At 60.6% G+C, this 23,538-nt stretch overlaps 1 protein-coding gene across 16 annotated transcripts; it reads left to right on the top strand.

Annotated features, from left to right (window-relative positions):
• The first annotated feature begins 2,844 nt into the window (after positions 1 to 2,844).
• On the top strand, positions 2,845 to 21,663 carry HR (HR lysine demethylase and nuclear receptor corepressor). 16 transcript variants are annotated; one of them, XM_036314895.1, is made up of 21 exons: positions 2,866 to 3,482; positions 3,958 to 4,029; positions 4,669 to 5,319; positions 6,063 to 6,834; positions 8,113 to 8,263; positions 8,341 to 8,525; positions 9,144 to 9,236; positions 9,948 to 10,115; positions 10,888 to 10,977; positions 11,104 to 11,264; positions 12,101 to 12,182; positions 15,587 to 15,750; positions 15,860 to 16,096; positions 16,528 to 16,693; positions 16,865 to 16,934; positions 17,100 to 17,230; positions 17,349 to 17,468; positions 17,565 to 17,680; positions 19,439 to 19,711; positions 20,082 to 20,210; positions 20,398 to 21,663. In XM_036314895.1, exons 3-21 carry the CDS (start codon positions 4,708 to 4,710, stop codon positions 20,458 to 20,460), a joined length of 3,783 nt encoding a protein of 1,260 aa, XP_036170788.1. In that variant the 5' UTR covers positions 2,866 to 3,482; positions 3,958 to 4,029; positions 4,669 to 4,707; the 3' UTR covers positions 20,461 to 21,663. The 16 variants fall into 16 exon arrangements, 14 of the variants coding, with proteins under 14 accessions (XP_036170787.1, XP_036170788.1, XP_036170789.1 ...); XM_036314894.1 differs by lacking the exon at positions 3,958 to 4,029 and having other exon boundaries at positions 2,845 to 3,482; XR_004968422.1 differs by lacking the exon at positions 3,958 to 4,029 and having other exon boundaries at positions 19,439 to 19,800.
• Positions 21,664 to 23,538: the final 1,875 nt, after the last annotated feature.

Here is a 23,538-nt window from a genome sequence, read left to right as displayed (position 1 = left end):
GCCCCTAGTTCCCCATCCAGCACCAGGGACTGGTATGCCCAGTAGTTGGATAGGGGGGCAGAAGTGGGGCTCGAGGAGGATGCCCTCTGCCCAGAGTTGAAGTCGCTAGGTCAGAGGCCCTGGGCAGGGCAGAAGGGTAGTTTTCTCTGCCAGGTGGTTAGAGTGCCCTGAGGGGAGGTGGGGGGGGGGGCGGTGGGGAGGCAAGGACTGAGAAGAGAAATTAGGTCCGGGAAGTGGGTGGGTGGGTGAGAGGGGACGCGGGGGCATCTGCTGCAGAGCTTCCTTCAGGCTCCAAAAGCATCTCCACGCTTCCCTTCCTCTCCCCTCCTCCCAGGTCCTGGGAGGATTTGCCCTGTACTCCCCCTCCCCCATGCCCCCGCCCCAGGCGTTGCCACGAGGGTGGGGGGTGGGGTGGGGGGAGGCCTGCCTCAGCTGTCTGAAGGATGGAGGGGCTGGGGAAATAGGGCTAGGTGCCCAGACGGCCGCGTGTGTGGGAGGGGATGTCCTCAGATGCCCTCCACCCGGCAGTCCCCGCTCTGACGTGGGTGCCCCCCCTCTCCCCGCCCGGATTAGTGGCAGCTTGGCCTGACTCTCCGGGGCTCCTTCCCCCGCCCCCGCCTGCTGCCCTCCCCTGGGCAGGGGGCTGCTCCACCCGAGGGGCACTGTGCTTGCCCAGGTAAGGGGCTCCGGGGACAGCGTGAGGGCACTGGCTCGTGAGTGCTGCTGCACTTGTCGGCATGAATGTGTGTCTCCGTGTGTTGCGTGTGGCAATGTGTGAGGGGTTGCCGTGGGGCAGGGTGGGCCCACGTGTGTCTGGGGGTTCTGGTCAGCTTGCCTTTGTCCACTGATCCAGCACTGTGCCCACGTGTTGTGTGGCTTTCCTTCTGTGTTTGTGTCTTTTGTGTGTCTCCTCAGCTCTGCTCAGTCAGTCCTCAGGCTACCAGGGCTCTGTGGGCCTGTAGCATGGGCCGTGGAGCAGGATGGGGTGCTGGGTGAAGGGGAAAAGGGGCTCCTTCCCCGACCTCACGCCCGTAACCCCCTGAGCATTTCAGAAGCCTGTCCTGACAGTCCTGGTCTGATCCAGAGACTGTGACCTGACAAAGCAGACATGGCAACTGGGTGGGTGGGGTGGAGGGAGGTATCTGTTCCTGCTCCCCTGGGACAGTCCTCATCCCCTTTGGGGATGGCAGTGACAGGCCCTTAGGCCCCCCCCCCCCCAACAGCCTGGGCTCCCACCACCCTGCCCAGCCTCTTCTAGGCCCCAAGCCACAGGAATCTCCACTCCACGCCCCCCCCCCCCCAGACTCTCCCGAAAGCTTCAAGCTTCAGCTGCCGGAGGACACAGATGGGGGACCACAGGCACACCCCAGCCCCATCTGCACCCTGGAGCCAGCTTGGGAGTGGGAGGCTGGGGCTCAGGATTGCAGTTGGTAGTAGACCCTCCACAATCATTGCCCCTGGCACGCTCAGGTCTGGCCACCCCTCAGGGGAACTGGGGGAGGAAGGGAGTGCTAATAACTCAGTCAAGTAAACAACCCCTACCAGCTTGCCCAGCCACAGAACTGGCCTGGGGGGAGGGGGGGAGCCCCGTGGGGCAGAGGGAATCCAAGCCAACCTGATCCAAGTCCTGCTGGGGCCAGCGCCTTCAGGCCTCCTCTCCTCCGGACCCTCCTCCTCCCTCAGCTGGTGAAAGGACCCCCTGCCTCCCCTCCGGTCTCCTGGAAGGAAAGCTCCCCTCTCCCCGGTGGTGTGACCTGGGACCCAGCTGGGCATCAGGGGACCGTCCCTTTGATGGGCTGGGGTGGGTGGGGTGCTGCTGCCTCTGTCCTGGGCTGGGTGAAGGCAGGCCGAGGATGGCCTCCACAGGGAGCAGGGGAGTCTCGGGGTGGGAGGGGGGTGCCTGAGGTAAGGGAAGCGCCCGTTGGGCGTGTGGGTTTCTGTGTGTGTCTGAATCTGCCTGTGTGCGTTTGAATCTGTCTGTTTGTGTCTGTGCTCTGGAACCACCCCCGCAGAGGAGCCGGGATGCTTCCTCGGGTGGAGGGTGCCCTGCTTTCCCATTTCCTCTCCTCTCTGTTCCTTCCCAGGAGCCACTCCCATGGGCTCCTCTCCAGTGCTCGGCCTGGAAGCAGTAGGAGCAGGGACGGGGCAGACCCCCTGAGTGTGAGGCTGGAGGGGGTAGTGGAGCGGGACCCACCTCCGCCCAGACACTTGGAGAGACCGAGGCCTTGAGAGCAGGGGCAGACTGGAGCCTAGGCCCTCCCAGGAGCCTAACACCGGAAACTGTGCCACTGGGCTGTGGGAGGGGGCTTGGGTCAGGAGGTGAAGAGCAGCTTGGCCAGGTGAGGAGGAGGCAGCGCAGACACCGCCAGCGGCGTGTACCCATGTACCAGAGCTGGAGAGGACCGGGAGCCGTGGTCCAGCAGGCACAGGGCCGGCTGGCGTGGGTCAGAGTGCCCATCACTGACCCGTGAGAACCCGACTGCCCCTGCCAGCTCTGGCACTGCCCCCTCGCAGCCGCTTGCCCTAGCACCCCAGGGGGCACCCCGCCCCACAGTGGCCTGGTCCGGCCCCTCCCGCCCTTTGCTCCAGTTCCCGGGCTTGGTACCTATAGTGGGGGTGCTGCCCGCCTGCCAGGCTCCGGGGCCGGGCCCACGGGAGGGTGGGGCGGCTGGGAAGCTGGCACGCTGCCCCCGGGGAGCCTCTCTCGGCAGGCGCCCGGGTGCCGCGGGGGGAGGGGGGAACAAAGGGCTCATTCTCCCCATGCGCAGCCGGTGGCATCGCCGGGGCGTTGGCGGAAGCCCCCGGGGCACGGGAGGGGGCAGGCCCAGGCGGGGCCGCCGAATCACGGGCTCCTGTTTCCCGCAGGGTGCTGGAGGAGGAAACCGGCGGAGCAGCTTCCTCACTCTCAGTTGCGCGTCTGGCGATGGCGATCAGAGGTCCTGCTGCGCTCCCCGCTGCGCTCTCCCTCCATTAGCCGCGCTGCCCCGCTTTGCGCCCTCGCTGGTCCTCTCGCCTGGGTTCCAGGATCGGCGCCCCCTTCCAGGCACGATCCCCTCCCCCGGCCCCTCGGCCTTTCCCCCACTCGGCCGTCTCCGACCCGGGGCGCGCGTTCGCCCAGCCCGGCTCCCTCTCTCCCTCCGGGGACACCGCTCCCTAGCCCCAGCCCGGCCCTCCCCGCGGCGCAGCACGGAGTCTCCGCGTCCCATGGCGCAACCCACTGCCTCGGCCCAAAAGCTGGTGCGGCCGATCCGCGCCGTGTGCCGCATCCTGCAGATCCCGGAGTCCGACCCCTCCAACCTGCGGCCCTAGAGCGCTCCCGCTGCCCCGGGGGAGAGAGAGCGCCAGCGCGCTGAGCACGGAGCGCGGGGTAAGGAGGCCTCGCCCGCCGGCCGGGAGGCCCCGGAGCCAGCCCATGGGGAGCGAGCGTCCGACGCCGGCCCCGAGGACCACCGCCCGAGCCGCACCTGGCCCGTGAAGCCCAGGTAAGCGCCGAGAGGCGGCGCCAGGGGCGCGCCTTCGGGGACACTTGGCTGGGTCCGAGCTCCCCGTGCTCCTCTGGTCTGGGCCACACATCCGAACCTTAAGGTGCCCGAGGGGGCTTGGCCGCGTTGGAGCGGTGGCCCCAGAAAACCCGGGAGCTCTCTGTCCTGGCTACGGCCTGGGGCTTCCCCCAGGGGGCCACGAGCAGGGAGCACTGTGGCTCTAGTGCCACCTGTCATTCTGGTCCTTCTCACGCTCGTTCAATTTTCCCTCCTTTGCCTCCGTCTGGGGTGCAGCCCGCTTTCCCCGCCTCCTTCCCTCCCCCCACCAGGCTACGGTTACTGTGGCCGCTGGTGGCTCTGGCACTGCCAACTGGAGTGGGGTAGCTTTACCCATCCCAGCTGAGGTCTCTAATCCTCCTCTCCTGTGCTGGCCCACTCCTTCCCTTGGGGGCACGGTGGAGATGCCCGTCCTCAGCAGGCGTCCTGGGACTCATTCGGAAGCCAAGGAACTGTAGAGCACTGGGAAGAGGCAGAGACGGCTGCCCAGGTGTGGGAAGCAGTACCAGCCAGCCCTGCCTGGAGGCTCTCCCCAGTGACTCCAGCCTGCACGCCCCACCCCTATAAGCCTGGGTGGAGCTGAGCGGTGGGGGTGGGCAAGCAGCACCCCCAGAACCACAGGCTGCATTTGGGAAGAGGCCTCTGGGACCGCCGCTCTCCAAGCCCTGTTTTACACAGTGGCACCTGAGGTCCAGAGGAGTGGCGAGACTTGCCCAAAGTGACACAGCGGTGGCGGAGGCAGGGCCCAGATCCAGTCTCCTTGTCCCCAGTACAGCGATTTCCACCCAGCTCATCCTCTGGGTTCTTGTCCCCATCCTTCCCCATGGCCTGTGCCGAGGTTCCAGGCTCTGTGAGGCATGTCATCTTAGACACAGCAGTCTCTACTGAGGGGCTCTGGCCCCAGAGGGCTGTCAAATCCCAGGTGTTTGGGGGTAGGGATGGCCCTTTACACGGCTGCATCCCACCCAGGTGGGTCCTCAAGCCGCATGTGGGCAGGCAGCATGGATCCCAGCTGTGGGTTGGCACTTGCCTTACTGGTTTGAGCCGCCTTGGTGTTGCCAGGGCGGTACCCACTCTGTGCTTGGGGCAGAGTGCCTAAGAAGCTCATATTTTGGTGGTTATGCTCTAGGGACCCCCTCTGGGAGAGCCCCATGAGGGCAGGAGAGTGATGGAGAGTACGCCCAGCTTCCTGAAGGATACCCCAGCCTGGGAGAAGACTGCCCCTGAGAATGGCATCATGGGACGAGAGCCGAATGCCCTGCCACGAGACGGCCTGCGCCACGGGGCACTGTGCCTGGGAGAGCCTGCTCCCTTCTGGAGGGGTGTCCTGAGCACCCCAAACTCCTGGCTTCCCCCTGGCTTCCCTCAGGGCCCCAAGGACACGCTCCCACTGGTGGAGAGTGAAGGCCCCCGGAATGGGGAGAGGAAGGCCAGCTGGCTGGGCGGCAAGGAGGGGCTGTGCTGGAAAGAGGCGATGCTCACCCATCCACTGGCATTATATGGGTCAGCATGCCCGCCTCGCTATGGCCCCCTGATTCCTGAGCATAGCAGTGGCCATCCAAAAAGTGACCCTGTGGCCTTCCGGCCCTTGCACTGCCCCTTCCTGCTGGAGACCAAGATCTTGGAGCGAGCTCCCTTCTGGGTGCCCACCTGCTTACCACCCTACCTAGTGTCCAGCCTGCCTCCAGAGCGTCCATGTGACTGGCCCCTGGCCCCGCACCCCTGGGTGTACTCCGGGGGCCAGCCCAAAGTGCCCTCTGCTTTCAGCTTAGGCAGCAAGGTGAGTGTTGTAGCAGGCCATGCAAGGCAGCTCAGTGGTCCTCAAGCAGCCCTGTCAGGGCCACACCACACTGCCCTTCCATCCTGATGAAAAAATAAGGCAGCACCCAAATAGAGGAGCCTGTGAGCTCAGACAAAGTCAAGGCCAAGCAGTTCCTCTTCTGAGCACCTCCATCTCACTAGGCCTTTCCTGCCTTCGGGCCGTTTCAGGGACTGACTCATCCATTGTCCACTCAGAACAAGGCCCTGGGAGTTGGGGCCTCAGAATGTGTGTCTTGTTCCGGGAAAGGGGGGCAGACAAAGCCCTCTATCTGGGAAGATGTGCAGGCAGTCCCAAGGCCTGTGTCTAGGACACCTCCCCCACAGGCAACCCCCATGCCCAGGGATGAGATCTAGGCTATTTAAAACTGGTATGGTACAGGGCAGCAGATAATCTGGAGCGATCCTGGTGACCCTTTGGCTGTGCCAGACATTAGCCCTTTAGTTGCTGGGTTGCGGAGAAGTCTGAGAAATCCCAGGGGATGACCTGGGGGTGGCCAGGGCAGTGGGGTGGCACGTAGGAGGAGCAGTACCTATTGACCAGTATGTGAGATGTGAGTTCTTTAGTGTTTTCACAACCTGTAAGGCCAAACAGGCACATACCTACTGGTCTTCAGTGTGTTCGTTTCTTTTTAAGCACTGGGAGCCCAAGTCAGCACCAGCTTAATCCTTTCTCACCGGCTCAATCCTTTCTCCTCTCTTCAGGGTTTTTACCATAAGGATCCGAATATTCTCAGGCTGGCAAAGGAGCCGTTGGCAACGGTGGACCCTGGGTTGTTGGGCTTAGCCCCTGGCGGGCCGCTCCAGAGAAGCGGGGAGGCAGAGTGCCCTTCGCTCCACCCGAGGGATGGAGAGACAGGCCTCGGCAGGCATCAGAATCTCTGCCCACTTCTCCTGGGGCATCCAGACACTGTTCCCCGGACCCCCTGGCCCATTTGTCCCCCAGGCCTTGTTCATACTCTTGGCAACGTCTGGACTGTCCCGGGCGGTGGGGGCCTTGGGTACCAGCTGAGGCCATCAACCACATCAAGGTGCCCCTCTCCTGGGCCTCCCACCACCCAGGTGGGCTGTTACTCATCCCACCCACCTGCTGGAGATGGAGGCCTTGACCCTTGTGGGAAGTGCCAGGAGGGCCTGGAGGGGGGTGCCAGGGGGTCCAGCGAGTCCATCGAGGAAGCAAACAAGGCCTCTGGTCCCAGGGCCTGCCTGCCCAACCACCACACCAAGCTGAAGAAGACGTGGCTCACGAGACACTCGGAGCAGTTCGGGTGCCCGGGAGGCTGCCCTGGGGACGAGGAGAGCCCAGCTGCCCCGCTTCAGGCCCTCAAGAGGGCAAGTAGCCCTGAGGTCCAGGGAGTGGCCGGCAGCCCAGCCGCCAAGCGCCCCCCTGACCCTTTCCCAGGCAGTGCAGGGCAGGACGTCCTGGACTCATCACTGGGGAACAAGGCGGAGGCAGAACAGCGCGCTGACCGCAGAGGTAAGGGGCAGGGGAGGGCCTGTGTGGGCCCTGCTTGGGAGGGGGCAGCAAGACAGGAGCTTTGCAAGGAGGTGGGGTCAGAGGTCCTTTATGAGTGGGTCGGACCAGCATCTGTGGGGAGTGCCTCCGCATCTACAGGCCCGGGCCTTCAAGCAAGTGGCTTCTATTTCTGTCTGCCTCCTCCCAAGCCTTGGTGTATTGGTGGCCGTGTAATGACATGGTTCAGAGCTTGGGCTCTGGAGTCAGAGTGCCTGGGTCCTGACTTTGCTGACTGGTAGCTGCATGACCTTGAGCTAGCTGCTTCACCCCTCTGCGCCTCAGTTTCTGCATTTATAAAATGGGGATAAAGATGACACCTACCTCATAAAGACTCCTGCAAAGATTAAATGATACAATTCACAGAGAAGGCTTTGAAGAACTGGCACTTAGCACCCAATAAATGTTTGCCTTCGTGATGGTCTGTGCCACAATCCCTGTCTGAGGCCTGCCTCTCCCGAGGGACCCCTTGTCCTGCCTCAGGAACAAACAACTCTGCTAGCCAGCTGGATCACGGAAACTCAGTTTGGACTCTGCCCGTGTTGATGCTCTGGGCACATCCTGGACCCCTCTGTCACGCTGTGCCCTTCACAGAGAAACACTCGGGCGCTGGCAGCCCCAGCCTCAGTTCCCGGGATCACCTCGGGTTCTTGGCCTCCTGAACTGCTGGGCCTGGATGCGGACTCTCTCAATGGCCGTGCCCGGGCACCCTGCACCTGGTGCGGGTCTGTCCACACTCTCGTAGGCCTGCGCCTGGGCTGGGAAGCCATTGACCTCTTGGCCTTCTTGGGTTACTGCACCTGTGGTCTGTGTTGAAACTCTCCGGCCTTCTCACCTTCCAGCGCTCTCCGTCCGTCCACGTCGGGATTGTCTCCTCACACTGTCACCCAGCCAGCGGCATTGCTAAGCTCACGGTGGAGCTATCCAAAGTCTCCACTGGCTGGATCCTGCACTTGGGTCAGGACCATCACCTGAGCTGCCCCGGCCTTGGGTTCAACGCACCTGACCCTCCTCTCAGTCCCATCAGTCATGTCAGGGCATCGTCAAGCTCCTCTCGTGGCCTTTTTTGTGAAGCTTCTAGCTGCCTGGTCCACTCTCACTGGTTCCAAGTCAGGCCTCGGGGGCCTGAGCCTAAAGACTGGGCTGGTTCTGCGTGTGGACATCTGGGGGCTAAGGCAGGGTCTGGGGTTCGCACAAGCCCAGGGAGGCCCAGACCCCTGACCAGCTGCATTGTCCTCTTAGGACCCCGAGATGGCAGGGCCGGCCTCCAGGACCCAGGGCGTCAGGATGCACCTTGCTCAGCTCCCCCGGCAGGCATTGCTCAGTGCCAAAGCTGTGCCCAGGCAGCGGGCGAGGTGGGAGGGCTGGCCTGCCACTCCCAGCAAGTGCCCAGGTGAGCCCTTGCCCCTGGATGTCCCCACGTCCTCCCACTCGGGGCTCCCTCCTCACCTTCCTCTGCCCTGTCTCCAGATCGTCTCTGGGAGGGGAGCAGCAGGAGGAAGACTCGGCAGCCAGCTCCGAGGAGGGAGGAGGCTCGGGCCCGAAGGCCGGGCCCAGCGTGGGCCTCGCCAAACACCTTCTGAGTGGTTTGGGGGACCGACTGTGCCGCCTGCTGCGGAGGGAGCGGGAGGCCCTGGCCTGGGCACAGCGGGAAGGTGAGCAGCACCCACAGGGCACTGGGGAACCCAGGAGAGCCTGGTGCTTTCACCAGGAGCATGGGGACCTCCAAGCGTGAACCCCGCCTTCCCACCAGCACCGCCCTGTCCTCCCGTTCAGGAGGACGCCTGCCCGCCTTGCCCTTATTCCCGGCTAAGGCTCTTAGTCACCGTGTTTTCTGAAGTTTCTGACCTGGGAGGCGGATGTCGGGAAGGTATAAAACCTGGCCCAGCCCACTGTCTAAGAGCTCCGGGCTTGTTGGGGAAACAAGACTGAGTGCCAAGTGTCTGTAAGAGCACTTGAAGGCGGGGAGCTCCCTGCGGGTGGTGCATGAGGAAGGCTCCCTGGGTGGCGAGGCTCCCGGGCCCGCGGAGGCTGGTAGGATCAGGGCTGATGTCTGAGGCTGTGGAGTCCCTCTGCCTCCAGGCTCTCCCTCCTGCATCATTTCATGGCGCCTCAAGAGCAGTGTGTTTGGGAAAACACCCCTGTGGTCCATCACTTCTGGTGGAGGCCCATTGGCAGCTTCCTCTTGCTGCAGAAAGTCCAGCCCCTACCCCGTTTCATCAGCCCCTGCCACTCCCTGAACCTGAATTCCCGGCACCCCGAATCACCTGCAGGCCTGCGCGTCCTTCCCGGCTTGTCCACCCCTTCTGACCTTGGCACTTTCTGCTGCTTCTGTCTGGAAGGCCCTTCTCATCCCCTCCCACCTGGTGAATGAAAACTTACTCATCCCTCAGGCCCATCTGTGAGCCTGCCCCCACCATCCCCACCCTCGGCCTCCATCGCATTCTCGCACCCCAGCACCCACTCTGTGGGGCCTTCATCATTGCCATGTTTATGGGTCCATCTCCCCTTGGAATGTGAGCACTGGGAGGGTGAGAGCCAAGTCCTGACTAGCTCTGGATCCCAGTCTCTAGCCCAAACAAGGTGTTTGTTGAATGAATAAGTGAACATTTGCTCACTGGCATCCTTGCACCTATCAGTGGGGGCCTAGTCTGAAACTCTGGGTGAGGGAAGGCATAGCCTCTTAAAATGTCCTCTTCGGTGCTGAGTCCCCTGCAGAAAGCCAACTTGGGAGGGAGGGAGGCAGGGGAGGGAGGGAGAGGGGCGGGTGAAGAAATGTGTGGAAGTGGTGTGGGCTGGTAATTCAGGGCCAATGGGAAAATCCGTGGGGCAGGAACTGGGGAGATGGGGCCTGCGCCATCCCTGGGAGGGTTTGCTGGAGGCAGTGGTGCTCCGGGGAGGTTCTGTACGGGGGGCTGTCGAGTAAGCGGGGCATCTGTGAGGGGCCTGTTTCCCTTCTGGGGCAGCCCCTTGCTGGAAACTGCCCCCGCTTCTCCTCCAGGCAGGTCTGCCACATGAGGACCCCCAAAGGGGCCTGTGCATGAGCCCTCTCTGACCCTATTCTCTCCCGTGGTCAGCAGGCCAGGGGCCAGCTAGGACAGAGGACAACCCAGGCGTTCCAGGTTGCTGCAGCCGCTGCCACCATGGACTCTTCAACACCCACTGGAGATGCCCCCGCTGCAGCCACCGGCTGTGTGTGGCCTGTGGTCGCATGGAGGGTGCTGGGAGGGCCAGGGAGAAAGCAGGTAGGAAAGGAGCCAGGGGCCGAGGGTGGGAGGGCAGGGACTGGGGCCTCGGACGGCCTGCTCTAAGGTTTGTGGCCATTTCTTGGCTGCCTCTCTCCAAGAAAGCCTCCCTCCCCAGCCCCAGCATCAGCCACTACTGCCCAGTGCCCCATAGAGCAGACCTTCTCCTCTCCCCACATCTGAGGGCCATGCCCGTGTCCTTCCCACCCTTGAAAGGAGTCGTGTGCCTACTCGGTGCCTCCCATTTTCTCAGCTTGCACCTTTTTAAACCTTCCAACACGGAGGTGGCTATTTTTGCCTCTATTTTCCAGATTAGAAAAACTCAGGGATGTTAAGTGACTCATCCAAGGTGGTCACATAGCTACTGAGCGTTGGCCCGGGATTTAGCCTCAGCTTCTGATTCCAAGTCCAGTTCTTTTCACTGTTCTCAGCTTTCTCTCCTTGGCTCAACTCGGCCACTGGATGGGCTTGAAGTTGCCCAGCGTTCTAATAGACAGGGCCAAAAAGAGTTCCAGGGTAGAAACGTTCAGAACACTCTATTCTACGTGGTCATTATGGAGTTTTGCAACTCATATCAGCATATTAAAGTGTCTGCGTTCCAAAAGCAAAGGATCGTATGTCACAGCCGAACCCAAGTGTCCCAGAAAGCCCATGCTTTATGGATTGTCGCGTCCCCTGGTTTAGATATCGGTGCTCCTACCCTTCCTCCCTGATCTTAACTTGTGCTTGCCTTGATTTTCTGACATGCAGCTTCTCCCTTTCTACCCCACAGGCTCTCCGGAGCAGCCCACGGAGGAGTGTGCCCAGGAGGCTGGGCACAGCGCCTCCTCCCTGATGCTCACCCAGTTTGTTTCCAGCCAGGGTGAGTCATTGTGGAGGGGTGGAGGCATGCAGGGGGCGGGTCCTGGGGGAGAGCAGCTTCCTGTTTGGATGCCATGCCCTCCTGGTTGGTGAGGTCAAGCAGCACAGGGCTGCCTCTTGTCTGCAGTCACCACCAAACTCCATCTCTCCCCCGCCGGCCCCCCACCTCCAGCTTTGGCAGAACTGAGCACCGCAATGCACCAGGTCTGGATCAAGTTTGATATCCGGGAGCACTGTCCCTGCCAAGCTGATGCCCAGGTGTGGGCCCCTGGGGATGGGGGCCAGCAGGTAAGAAGCACGGACGGTGACAGAGTACTAGCCGTGGGCCCCAGGATTGCGTAGTGTGATGCACAGGACTGACCTTGGCAGGGTTTGGCCCCTTTCTTTTGATGGGAACGAAGAGGAGCATCAGGCTACTGCCCACCCTCCCATGTGGATTTGGGTCCATGGAGCCAGTGTTAGCATTTGTTCCCCCGCCCCCCCGCCCCGCCCCCTGCCCAGCAGAAGCCCTCACTGTGCACAGCCAGAGCGCCTACCCACTCTGCGCATGTTCCAGCTCAGCACTTGCCACATCTTGCTTGAGCGGCTTGCTTTCCTGTCCTGTCTGTCCACATCCCAGGCACAGACTCCTGCCGGCGGAATGTTGGCTCATCTCAGTATTCCCTGCACCTCTCACACAGCAGGGGCTAGATAGGCATTTTGCAAAGCTTTTATGAAGCTGGAGTTTTTGTTATAAAAGTTATTCACTCAAGAAATAGTTTATTGAATGCATTTTGCATGACAGACTCCATGCTACATGCCCGTGGTGGAAAATTTGGAAAATACGGACAGGGGGATAAGGAAGAAAATGACAGTGGCCTGTAACGCCACACGATCATTTTGGTATCAGTAGTTTGCCTATCTGTTTATTCGAGTCTGTTCTAGTGTACTTCAGATTGGGCTGTACATAGGATCCCATGAGCAGCTTTTCCCCACCTAACGTTATATAACCTTTTGCTTCTTGTAAACATGATTTTAGGACGTACAAGAGTCTGTTGTTAATGCTTGTGGGTTGAGTTGGATTGAGTTGCCTTTGCCATTTTAAAATCTCTGGTTGGACTGGGGGTGGTGGATGGGTTTAACAGAAGGAGCCTAGAGAGAAAAACACCCCAACTCCACAACCTTCCTGCACGGAGGACACCAACAGGACCAAGGACATCAAAGCGGGTGAGGCCCCTGCCCCTGGTTCCGACTGGGGTGGGCGTGCTGGGCCAGGTGGGAAGCCTCAGGAGAGACTGGAATGGCTTTAGCCGCCCCCTCCCCCAATTGCTAGCACTATTCTCAAGTCACTCCAGAGAAAGTAAATCTAAACAAAACCTAGGACAAGCCTCCTGATCTCTTTCCAGCCAGAACCCCTTCCTGAGCCCTCCTTGGGAGAGGCTCTGGAGCTGCCAATAGGAAAGCTGGGGTGGGAGGCGAGTGCATCCAGAGCGATGGGCCAGCCAATGAGGAGAGAGTGGAGCGATGGGCCAGCCAGTGAGGAGGGAGTGGAGCGATGGGCCAGCCAATGAGGGGAGAGTGGAGCGATGGGCCAGCCAATGAGGAGAGAGTGGAGCGATGGGCCAGCCAGTGAGGAGGGAGTGGAGCGATGGGCCAGCCAGTGAGGGGAGAGTGGAGTGATGGGCCAGCCAGTGAGGAGGGAGTGGAGCGATGGGCCAGCCAATGAGGAGAGAGTGGAGCGATGGGCCAGCCAATGAGGAGAGAGTGGAGCGATGGGCCAGCCAATGAGGAGAGAGTGGAGCGATGGGCCAGCCAGTGAGGAGGGAGTGGAGCGATGGGCCAGCCAATGAGGGGAGAGTGGAGCGATGGGCCAGCCAATGAGGGGAGAGTGGAGCGATGGGCCAGCCAATGAGGAGAGAGTGGAGCGATGGGCCAGCCAATGAGGGGAGAGTGGAGCGATGGGCCAGCCAATGAGGGGAGAGTGGAGCGATGGGCCAGCCAATGAGGGGAGAGTGGAGCGATGGGCCAGCCAATGAGGGGAGAGTGGAGCGATGGGCCAGCCAATGAGGGGAGAGTGGAGCGATGGCCAGCCAATGAGGGGAGAGTGGAGCGATGGCCAGCCAATGAGGGGAGAGTGGAGCGATGGCCAGCCAGTGAGGGGAGAGTGGAGCGATGGGCCAGCCAGTGAGGAGAGAGTGGAGCGATGGGCCAGCCAGTGAGGAGAGAGTGGAGCGATGGGCCAGCCAGTGAGGAGAGAGTGGAGCGATGGGCCAGCCAGTGAGGGGAGAGTGGAGCGATGGGCCAGCCAGTGAGGAGGGAGTGGAGCGATGGGCCAGCCAGTGAGGAGGGAGTGGAGCGATGGGCCAGCCAGTGAGGAGGGAGTGGAGCGATGGGCCAGCCAATGAGGAGGGAGTGGAGCGATGGGCCAGCCAGTGAGGAGAGAGTGGAGCGATGGGCCAGCCAGTGAGGAGAGAGTGGAGCGATGGGCCAGCCAGTGAGGAGGGAGTGGAGCGATGGGCCAGCCAGTGAGGAGAGAGTGGAGCGATGGGCCAGCCAGTGAGGGGAGAGTGGAGCGATGGCCAGCCAGTGAGGAGGGAGTGGAGCGATGGGCCAGCCAATGAGGAGGGAGTGGAGCGATGGGCCAGCCAGTGAGGAGAGAGTGGAGCGATGGGCCAGCCAGTGAGGAGAGAGTGGAGCGATGGGCCAGCCAGTGAGGAGAGAGTGGAGCGATGGGCCAGCCAATGAGGGGAGAGTGGAGCGATGGGCCAGCCAGTGAGGAGGGAGTGGAGCGATGGGCCAGCCAGTGAGGAGGGAGTGGAGCGATGGGCCAGCCAGTGAGGAGGGAGTGGAGCGATGGGCCAGCCAGTGAGGAGGGAGTGGAGCGATGGGCCAGCCAGTGAGGAGGGAGTGGAGCGATGGGCCAGCCAGTGAGGAGGGAGTGGAGCGATGGCCAGCCAGTGAGGAGGGAGTGGAGCGATGGGCCAGGCAGTGAGGAGGGAGTGGAGCGATGGGCCAGGCAGTGAGGAGGGAGTGGAGCGATGGGCCAGCCAGTGAGGAGAGAGTGGAGCGATGGGCCAGCCAATGAGGAGGGAGTGGAGCGATGGGCCAGCCAATGAGGAGGAGTGGAGCGATGGGCCAGCCAGTGAGGAGGGAGTGGAGCGATGGGCCAGCCAGTGAGGAGGGAGTGGAGCGATGGGCCAGCCAGTGAGGAGGGAGTGGAGCGATGGGCCAGCCAGTGAGGAGGGAGTGGAGCGATGGCCAGCCAGTGAGGAGGGAGTGGAGCGATGGCCAGCCAGTGAGGAGGGAGTGGAGCGATGGCCAGCCAATGAGGAGGGAGTGGAGCGATGGCCAGTCAGTGAGGAGGGAGTGGAGCGATGGGCCAGCCAGTGAGGAGGGAGTGGAGCGATGGGCCAGCCAGTGAGGAGGGAGTGGAGCGATGGCCAGCCAGTGAGGAGGGAGTGGAGCGATGGGCCAGCCAGTGAGGAGGGAGTGGAGCGATGGGCCAGCCAGTGAGGAGAGAGTGGAGCGATGGGCCAGCCAGTGAGGAGGGAGTGGAGCGATGGGCCAGCCAGTGAGGAGAGAGTGGAGCGATGGGCCAGCCAGTGAGGAGGGAGTGGAGCGATGGGCCAGCCAGTGAGGAGGGAGTGGAGCGATGGGCCAGCCAGTGAGGAGGGAGTGGAGCGATGGGCCAGCCAGTGAGGAGGGAGTGGAGCGATGGGCCAGCCAGTGAGGAGGGAGTGGAGCGATGGGCCAGCCAGTGAGGAGGGAGTGGAGCGATGGGCCAGCCAGTGAGGAGAGAGTGGAGCGATGGGCCAGCCAGTGAGGAGGGAGTGGAGCGATGGGCCAGCCAGTGAGGAGAGAGTGGAGCGATGGGCCAGCCAGTGAGGAGGGAGTGGAGCGATGGGCCAGCCAGTGAGGAGGGAGTGGAGCGATGGGCCAGCCAATGAGGGGAGAGTGGAGCGATGGGCCAGCCAGTGAGGAGAGAGTGGAGCGATGGGCCAGCCAGTGAGGGGAGAGTGGAGCGATGGGCCAGCCAGTGAGGAGAGAGTGGAGCGATGGGCCAGCCAGTGAGGAGGGAGTGGAGCGATGGGCCAGCAAGTGAGGAGAGAGTGGAGCGATGGGCCAGCCAATAAGGAGGGAGTGGAGCGATGGGCCAGCCAGTGAGGAGGGAGTGGAGCGATGGGCCAGCCAATGAGGGGAGAGTGGAGCGATGGGCCAGCCAGTGAGGAGGGAGTGGAGCGATGGGCCAGCCAGTGAGGAGAGAGTGGAGCGATGGGCCAGCCAGTGAGGAGAGAGTGGAGCGATGGGCCAGCCAATGAGGAGGGAGTGGAGCGATGGGCCAGCCAGTGAGGAGGGAGTGGAGCGATGGGCCAGCCAATGAGGGGAGAGTGGAGCGATGGGCCAGCCAGTGAGGAGGGAGTGGAGCGATGGGCCAGCCAGTGAGGAGAGAGTGGAGCGATGGGCCAGCCAATAAGGAGGGAGTGGAGCGATGGGCCAGCCAGTGAGGAGGGAGTGGAGCGATGGGCCAGCCAGTGAGGAGGGAGTGGGCTTGGCCAGGAGATGAGGAAGAGCATGTGGGCAACGGAGCCTCAAGAGGAAGGGGAAGCCTTCACTGTTTTCCTCCTCAACAGAGACCCTGGACTCCACAGAGACGCCTGCCAAGGACCGTGCCAGCCGAGGGCCCCTGCCTTGTCCCTCTCTCTGTGAACTGCTGGCCTCCACCGCTGTCAAACTCTGCTTGGGGCATGAGCGGATACATATGGCCTTTGCCCCTGTCACTCCAGCCCTGCCCAGCGTGAGCACGCGCATGGGGGGCACGCTGGGGGCGGAGGTGGGGCTGGCCCTCCCTGCGAGCTTGGCAGGTCCTGAGTCCCTCTGCCTTCCATCACCCCCTGCCTCCGTAGGATGACCGAATCACCAATATCCTGGACAGCATCATCGCGCAGGTAGTGGAACGGAAGATCCAGGAGAAAGCCCTGGGGCCTGGGCTGCGGCCGGGGCCAGCCCTGCGCAAGGGCCTGGGCCTGCCCCTCTCACCAGTGCGGCCTAGGCTGCCTCCGCCGGGGGCTTTGCTGTGGCTGCAGGAGCCCAGGCCTCGGCGAGGCTTCCACCTCTTCCAGGAGCACTGGAGGCAGGGCCAGGTGAGGCTCTCACCACCCCACTGCCGGCTCTCACAGCCTCGCCTCCCCTCAGGGCCCTGATCCCTAGGCCTGGCCCAGCACTTCGAGCAGCGGTTCTCAACCTGTGGGTTGCGACCCCTTTGGAGGTCGAATGACCCTTTCACAGGGGTCGCCTAAATACATCCTGCATATCAGATATTTACATGACGATTCATAACAGTAGCAAAATGACAGTTATGAAGTAGCAACAAAAATAATTTTATGGCTGGGGGTCACCACCACATGAGGAACTGTATGAAAGGGTCGCGGCTTTAGGAAGGCTGAGAACCACTGACTTAGAGGGAGCAGCAGGGGCTGGTCCCTGAGCTGTTCTGGTGATCTCTCCCACACACCCCGCCTGAGCATGTTGGGCAGCCCATCTTTCTCCCCGTGTCCCCATCCCCCCACTACAGCCTGTGTTGGTGTCAGGGATTCAGAGGACATTGCAAGGCAGCCTGTGGGGGACCGAGGCTCTTGAGGCGCTTGGAGGCCAGGTGCAGGCGCTGACCCCCCTCGGGCCTCCGCAGCCTACAAACCTGGGCGCGGCGGCCTTCTGGGATGGATTCTCCCGGCCTGAGAGTAAGTGTCTTTGGTGTGGGGTCGAGGGAGCTGGGAGCCAGAGCCAGGTGGCAGCGGAGGCCCAGAGGGACCCTGGGGGCAGCTGGAAGCAGGGCCTGGGGCAGAAACAGGACTGTCTTGCTGCCCCGGGGACAGGGCCGCGGGGCAATGCCCTCTCTGTTCCTCCCCTAGTTCGCCCAAAGTCATCTGAGGGCTCGGTCCTCCTGCTGCACAGAGCTCTGCGGGATGAGGACGCAAGCAGGTGTGTGTGGGACCAAGGGCTGGCCCTCCCTCCTCTCCTCCTTACCCCCACCTGTGACCCTTGGCATACTCTGCTTGCCTCTGGGAGTGACCCCTGGAGTGGAGGGCTTTGATGGGGTCTCTGGTGCCTGGGTTGAGCCTGCTGGGCATGACTCCTCCCCCACAGGCTGGAGAACCTGGCTGCCAGCCTGCCCCTCCCAGAGTACTGTGCCCAACATGGGAAACTCAACCTGGCTTCCTACCTCCCACCGGGCCCTGCCCTGTGTCCACTGGAGCCCCAGCTGTGGGCAGCCTATGGTAAGCATGCACTGCACTCCTGCCAGTCCCTGCCCCATTCCTATTATCTCTGTGCCTATACGTCTGTGCCAAGGTTCTGGCACCTTTTCCCAACTGTCCTTTCTCTACCTCCGTGCAGGTGTAAGCCCACACCGTGGGCACCTGGGGACCAAGAACCTCTGTGTGGAGGTGACTGACCTGGTCAGCATCCTGGTCCGTGCTGAAGCCCCACTGCCTGCCTGGCATCGGGCACAGAAAGGTGGGTCCTCGGGCGGAAGCAGGGTGGGGACAAGCTGCAGATGTGAGGTGCTGTGCCTGTCTGCCCGGGGCTCTCCTGACCGTCTTTGTCTCTCAGACTTCCTCTCAGGCCTGGATGGGGAGGGGCTCTGGTCTCCAGGCAGCCAGGTCAGCACCGTGTGGCACGTGTTCCGGGCACAGGACGCCCAACGCATCCGCCGTTTTCTCCAGATGGTGAGGAGGGAGACGGGACCCTGCCCTTCCCCGATGCAGCCCCTTGGCTCCCTGGGAGCAGGACTTCCCACCCAGAAGCCCTCCCTGTCTGTGTTCTCTGGGCTCCCCACTCCCTCAGGTGAGCCTCGACTCACACGCATGTGCAGAGAAGGCAGACTGGGACCTTGTGGGAGTCATGCGGTGGGTGCACAGAAAGAGCAAGGGTTGAGGTGAGAGCCAGTGATGACATGGACTCGGAGTTGCTGCAAGCTAGGCACTGTATTGAGGCCTCGGTCCATTATCTCAGTTCATGGTCACACCACTCCTTCATACACACAGGCTGCTTTCCCATTTTTCAGATGAGGAAAACTGAGGCTGAGTGGTAGAGCTGGGACCTGAGCTTATAGCTGTTCCCATCCCAGGTCACCACCCTGTGCTCCTCCTGGGGCCTCCCCTACATAGGCAAAGGGAAGCCCGTCTGAGATGCCCACCTGCTACGCTCCCTTAAGTCATCGACATCTCATGAGGAGGTGCTCCTTGAGGTGCTAGCAAGTAAGGGCTGAAGGAGGCCACCTGGCAGGTGGAGGGAGAGACTGGACCACACTGAGGGGCAGGGGAAGAGAAGGCGAGCAGGAGGCAGGAAGGGCCAGCGGCTGGGGCCAGCATTGAGGTTAGAGCAGGTCCAGTTTCAAAGTCTGGCTGAGCTCGGGTTGTCCTGCGGAAAAGACGTCCACCAAGTGTCACCCCTGCTAAGGCATCTGCTCACATGCAGACATGCCGATGTCAACATGGCTGCCCACCACCACCCTCCTGCCCACAGGCATGCACATCTGCAGATATGTCGACAGGCACATGTAGACCTGTAGATGCACACACAGATGCTGGAACACATCTGCAGAGGGGAGCAGACAGAAGCATCCCTTCGTACCCACATGGCAGTCCCATATGGCCAAATCCAATGACACATGGGTAATCTGAGGGGTGCAGTCTCACAGGGTGGCCTGGGGAGCACTGACCTAGCCCCAGGATGGACTTGAACTGGGGGGCGGGGTCAAAGGAGCCTTGGCTCCTGCCTAGAGCTACCTGAGGGTCCAACCTGGCTTTACCAGTCTGCCCCTCCCCGTGGCTCAGTCTTGGAGCCTGAAGCCCAGAGACCATTGCTGAGGTTCTAGCTGAAGGGGTGGGTTTCGCTGGTGGCCAGTTGGGGCGCGATGCTGGTGTCAGCCTCTGTAGGTATTCCCTAGGCATCTGCTCTGGCCTCTGCCGGTCCCTGTCTGCCCAGGGAGCTCCCTGCTCGGGTTTGGCTGGCAAAGCCGCCTCCACGGCTGTGCTTGCTTCAGGGGCCTTGGCCCGGACGGGCCAGCCTGCCCATCCACTGGGAATCAGAGCTGCTGTGTGTCCTTGCTGCTTCTGAGTCTGGGATCATAGAAGAATTTGGATTTTCTCTCCAGGAACACCTAATCACCTACAATTTAGCACACAATTCCGATGTTCGCTGGAATCCAGGTTAAGAGGGGATATATAGCAAGTTCATGAGTTGGGACTATTCAGGGTGTCTTCCTGGGTTTTGGAGAAAGGGGCATGTTTGCGTGACGGAGGAGAGGGCCCAGGGCCAGGCTCCTCAAGGCCTCTGGATTCAGGAAAAGCGGGGATTTAGACCCCCCTCACCTCAGGGCCCTTAATCCTTTCCCCTAAGCTCCTTTCAGCCAAATCTCCAATCTGCCAACCTTAGTGGCTGCAGCCCCTCACCACCCAGCCCCTTTCTCTCCCTCCTACTAGTATGTCCTCTCTGCTTGCCCTTCAAGACTTGAACACTCAGCTGTTTCCAGTGCCCACAGCCCTGCCCTCGCCTCCCTCCCTTGCTCATTCCCCTTTCTCTTCTTTGAGGTGTGTCCGGCTGGGGCAGGCAACCTGGAGCCTGGCACCCCAGGAAGCTGCTACCTGGATGCAGGGCTTCGGCGGCGCCTACGGGAGGAGTGGGGTGTGAGCTGCTGGACCCTGCTGCAGGCCCCCGGAGAGGCCGTGCTGGTCCCTGCAGGGGCTCCCCACCAGGTGTGTCCCCAGGGGCCCGGCTCTGCTGAGAGCTCAGAGTGCCAGAAACAGCAAGAACAGCAGCACAGCGATGCTGCATCCCCCACCTGGTATGGCCTTGTCCCTCTCCAGACCCGGGGACCTAGGCTGGCAGGAAGCACACTCCCACTGTGGCATTCTTGAACTGGGCTTTGGGTCCGTGGGTGCTGACTCTGCCTGTGCCATCTCTGGCATCCCCTTGGCCTGGTTTTGGCTATGCCCTTGGGGATGCTGGTGCTGGATCCAGAGCCTCTGAGAGCTGGGCAGGGTCATGATGGGAAATAGAGATCAGGGCCAACCTGGGAAGCGTGAATCTCCACTGACCCTCCTGTTCCCCTCCTTCCTGGCACAGGTGCAGGGCCTGGTAAGCACAGTGAGTGTCACTCAGCACTTCATGTCCCCCGAGACCTCTGCCCTCTCTGCTCAGCTCTGCCACCAGGGATCCAGCCTGTCCCCTGACTGCCGCCTGCTTTGTGCCCAGGTGAGTATGACGCTGGCCAGGGAGCTGGGTGTGCTTCCTAAGTCCTCCTGTGGCACAGCTGGGGTGGCACAGCAGATACAGCTCTGTGCCAAGCAGGCAGCTAGCCGAGGCCAGGAAGGGCGTTCTTCTTGGTGGGGAGAGCCCACGAATGCGACTGTGAACTCCGTGTCCTCTCTTTTTCTCCTAGGTGGACTGGGCTGTGTTCCAAGCAGTGAAGTTGGCTGTGGGAACATTACGGGAGGCTAAATAGAGGGATCCCAGGTGTCTGGGGTAGAGGTGGTGGGTAGGTAGACCAGGTGCTCAGCTCAGGCACAGCATAAGCAGAGAAGACACTGGGGACTTGGGGACTTTTGGTCAATTCCACACGCACCACTCTGGGTACCAGCAGGACACCCTGTTTCCCGCTTCTAACCTGGGCCCTAAAGCCAACAACCACAGTACCACTGAAGTTCACGCCTGCCCTTCGCAGGCTGGCACCTGCTCCGCCCCGTGCCCGTCTCCATGGTACCAGGCCCACACTGGGGGTGACTGACTCCCTTCACCCGCTGCCCCCCAACCCAAGAGACAAACAGCCTTTCCTTGGGGGACTTTGGGAATCACTCTGGCTTAAGCAACACCTTCTACTCCCTCATCTCCTGCTGTCCCACCTGCGCCAAGCTCTGTTACACACCCACCTCCTCACGGGACTCTGGGCGCCCATGCACTGCAGGCATCTGGACAAGGGGCCGCTGAAATCCTGCCCTCTTGTTCGAGAGAGAGCTGTGACGCGTGGGGCGGGGCAGCCTCAGGACACTACCCAGGCTTGGCTGAAGGGAATGACAGGGGTGAGGCCCTGTCCCTGTTCCCTCCTCTCACCTCCCTCCTTCCTATTTTCCATTAAAGTCTGTCGTTTTCTGAAAGCCACCAGGCCAGTGTGGTTGGCCCTGCTCCTGCTGGCCACATAGATTGGGGAAGGAGGGGAGACATGGAAATGGAACCAGGTGGGCAGGAGCTGGGCTGTCCCTGACGGGGGCCTCAGGCACCCCTGCCTGCTCTTCTTCCCTGGACCTGGGTCCCTCCCTCTCACTGAGCAGATGGAGCCTTCCAGGGGGGTACCCTGAGGATGCTCCTGACAAGCGACAATAGCAAGGCAGAGCCCTGGGCACAGCAGCAAGGTGGCTTGAACCCCAACCCTCCCCGAAAACTCCAGGCTGCCCCATCTCTTCCATCTGATCTGACTTGGAGCTCCGGGAGTGTGGCCCAGGAGAGCCCCGGCCAGGGCTTGGCCTGCTGCCTGCGCCGGTTGGCAGCCCCTCCCCATCCCCAGGGCTCTCTGTGTGGCTCTGCCTGTTGCCCTGCCCTAGCACACCTCAGCCAGCATGCTCCCACTCGTCATACCTGATTGTTCTGCGGTGGTTCGGGAAATGTGTGTGTGATTTTTTTAATAAAATAAAATTTTTTATTATAAATTTAATACACTTTCAGAACATTTAGAAAATAAGAAATGTCATCTGTAATGCCACCTCCACTCACTCTCAACCCAACCACTGATCGTATTTTGGTATATTTCCTCCTAGCATTTCCTCGTGTAAAGGATCTGTGTTACATGCAGTTGAATTGGTTTGCTTTTTACTTGGTTTCTCTCTTTTAACAAAAGCTCTTGTGATCATTTCCTGGGTTGCTACCTAACCTTCATTATTAATGGCTGCTTATATTCCCTTACGTGGCTTTGCCATGATTTACATAGCCATCCTTCATTTAAAAAAAAAACAAACACCAAAAAACGTTCCTTCATTGTCTGCAAAGCTAGATTATTTTCATTTTTTCATGTGATAGAAAAACAAAAAATTAAGGGACTCCTGCACTTTACTGTGCCACTGTTTTCCTTTAAGTCAGGGGTCCTCAAACTTTTTAAACAGGGGGCCAGTTCACTGTCCCTCAGACAGTTGGAGGGCCGGACTATAGTTTAAAAAAAAAACAAAAAACTATGAACAAATTCCTATGCACACTGCACATATCTTATTTTGAAGTAAAAAAACAAAATGGGAACAAATACAATATTTGTATTTGCATGTGGCCCGCGGGCCGTAGTTTGAGGACCCCTGCTTTAAGTGATTTCCTTTCATCTGGTGTCATGATTCTGAGGTAGATGTTATTTATTTCTATTACACAGAAGAGGAACAGGCAGGCTGGGGGGTAAGTGAGTCACCCAAGGCCACACTGCAATTTCAGTGGCAGAATTGGGATTTGAACCACTTGTCCTGACTCCAGCCGCCTCATTTACTTGGGGCTTAATGGCCTTTGCAGATGGCTCTGATGACTGCTCTGTCCTCCTTCCAATACATGCACTTTGTAGCTGATCATGTTCCAAGTGGCACTGGGTGACCCATCCCTACCTACACTTCTCCTTATATAGCCTTGTCCTGGTGTCACCCCAGAACACCAAATACAGGGTCCTTCCTCTGCGAAGATGGGGGTGGCTCTGCCATGGGGCCTCTCTCTTCCCCACAGACCTCTGCTTGGGGTCACAGTACCCTCCAGGGAATATTGGGTCAGACTCCATGCAAACAGCAGGTGGACCAACCGTCCCAGGACTGGACTGGGGATGAAGCCAGTTCAGATGGGGACTGGCCTTGAGACTTGAGGCACTTGGTGGCCCTCTTCCTTATAGAGGCTTAGCTTGTCCCCCACCCAGTCCAGCCCTGCTCTTTAGGCCTCTGCTTTTCCCAGCAGCCCCACTGCCTGCCTTCACCTCCAGCCTCTCTCGCTGGCCCGGATGGCGAGGCACACCCTCAAGGCTAGAAATGACCTCAGGTGTGTATGCTTCATGCTACCTTTCTTTTTTTCTGATAAAGTACATTTTCTAGATTCTTCATTTTGAAATGATTGTAGATTTACAATCGAGTCACCAAAATAGCACAGATCATTCCCAGTTATCCTTCAGCCAGCTTCCTCTCATGTTAACATGGTACATAACCATGGCACAGTGATCAGAACTAAGACATTGGTTTCCATACAACACTATTGACTAAGCAACAGACTTTATTGAGATTCACTAGTTTTCCCTCGATATCCATTCTGTTTCAGGATTCACTTCTGCCTGTGTCTTACCAATGACCCAGACGGTAGATGTGGCTTTCCCAAGATCACAGCAAGCTAGTGGCATCGCCCAGGCTGAGGCCAGACCTCCACCCTAACCCTGGGCTACTGCCCTCCTTACCCTTCCCACTTTGACAAGGGACAGGGTTTGTTGCTCTGTGGCCAACTCTGGTGTTACAGACGCCCTTCCCTGCCCTGCCTACCCATGCCATCCCTTCGGCTTCTGAGGTTGCCTACACTGCCCTTCTGC

Source organism: Myotis myotis, unplaced genomic scaffold, assembly GCF_014108235.1.
Source record: "Myotis myotis isolate mMyoMyo1 unplaced genomic scaffold, mMyoMyo1.p scaffold_m19_p_6, whole genome shotgun sequence".
NCBI classification, from domain to species: domain Eukaryota; kingdom Metazoa; phylum Chordata; class Mammalia; order Chiroptera; family Vespertilionidae; genus Myotis; species Myotis myotis.
The sequence above is the reverse complement of the archived record's forward strand: the minus strand, read 5'-3'. Positions and strand labels throughout refer to the sequence as shown.

Excerpts from the sequence above, each read along its gene's own strand:
- HR (XM_036314894.1), top strand. The coding sequence starts at position 4,708 with ATGGAGAGTACGCCCAGCTTCCTGAAGGATACCCCAGCCTGGGAGAAG. Across the intron at positions 6,835-8,112 it reads ACAGCGCGCTGACCGCAGAG|GACCCCGAGATGGCAGGGCC; the intron begins GTAAGGGGCAGG and ends TTGTCCTCTTAG. Across the intron at positions 17,469-17,564 it reads CTGGCATCGGGCACAGAAAG|ACTTCCTCTCAGGCCTGGAT; the intron begins GTGGGTCCTCGG and ends TTTGTCTCTCAG.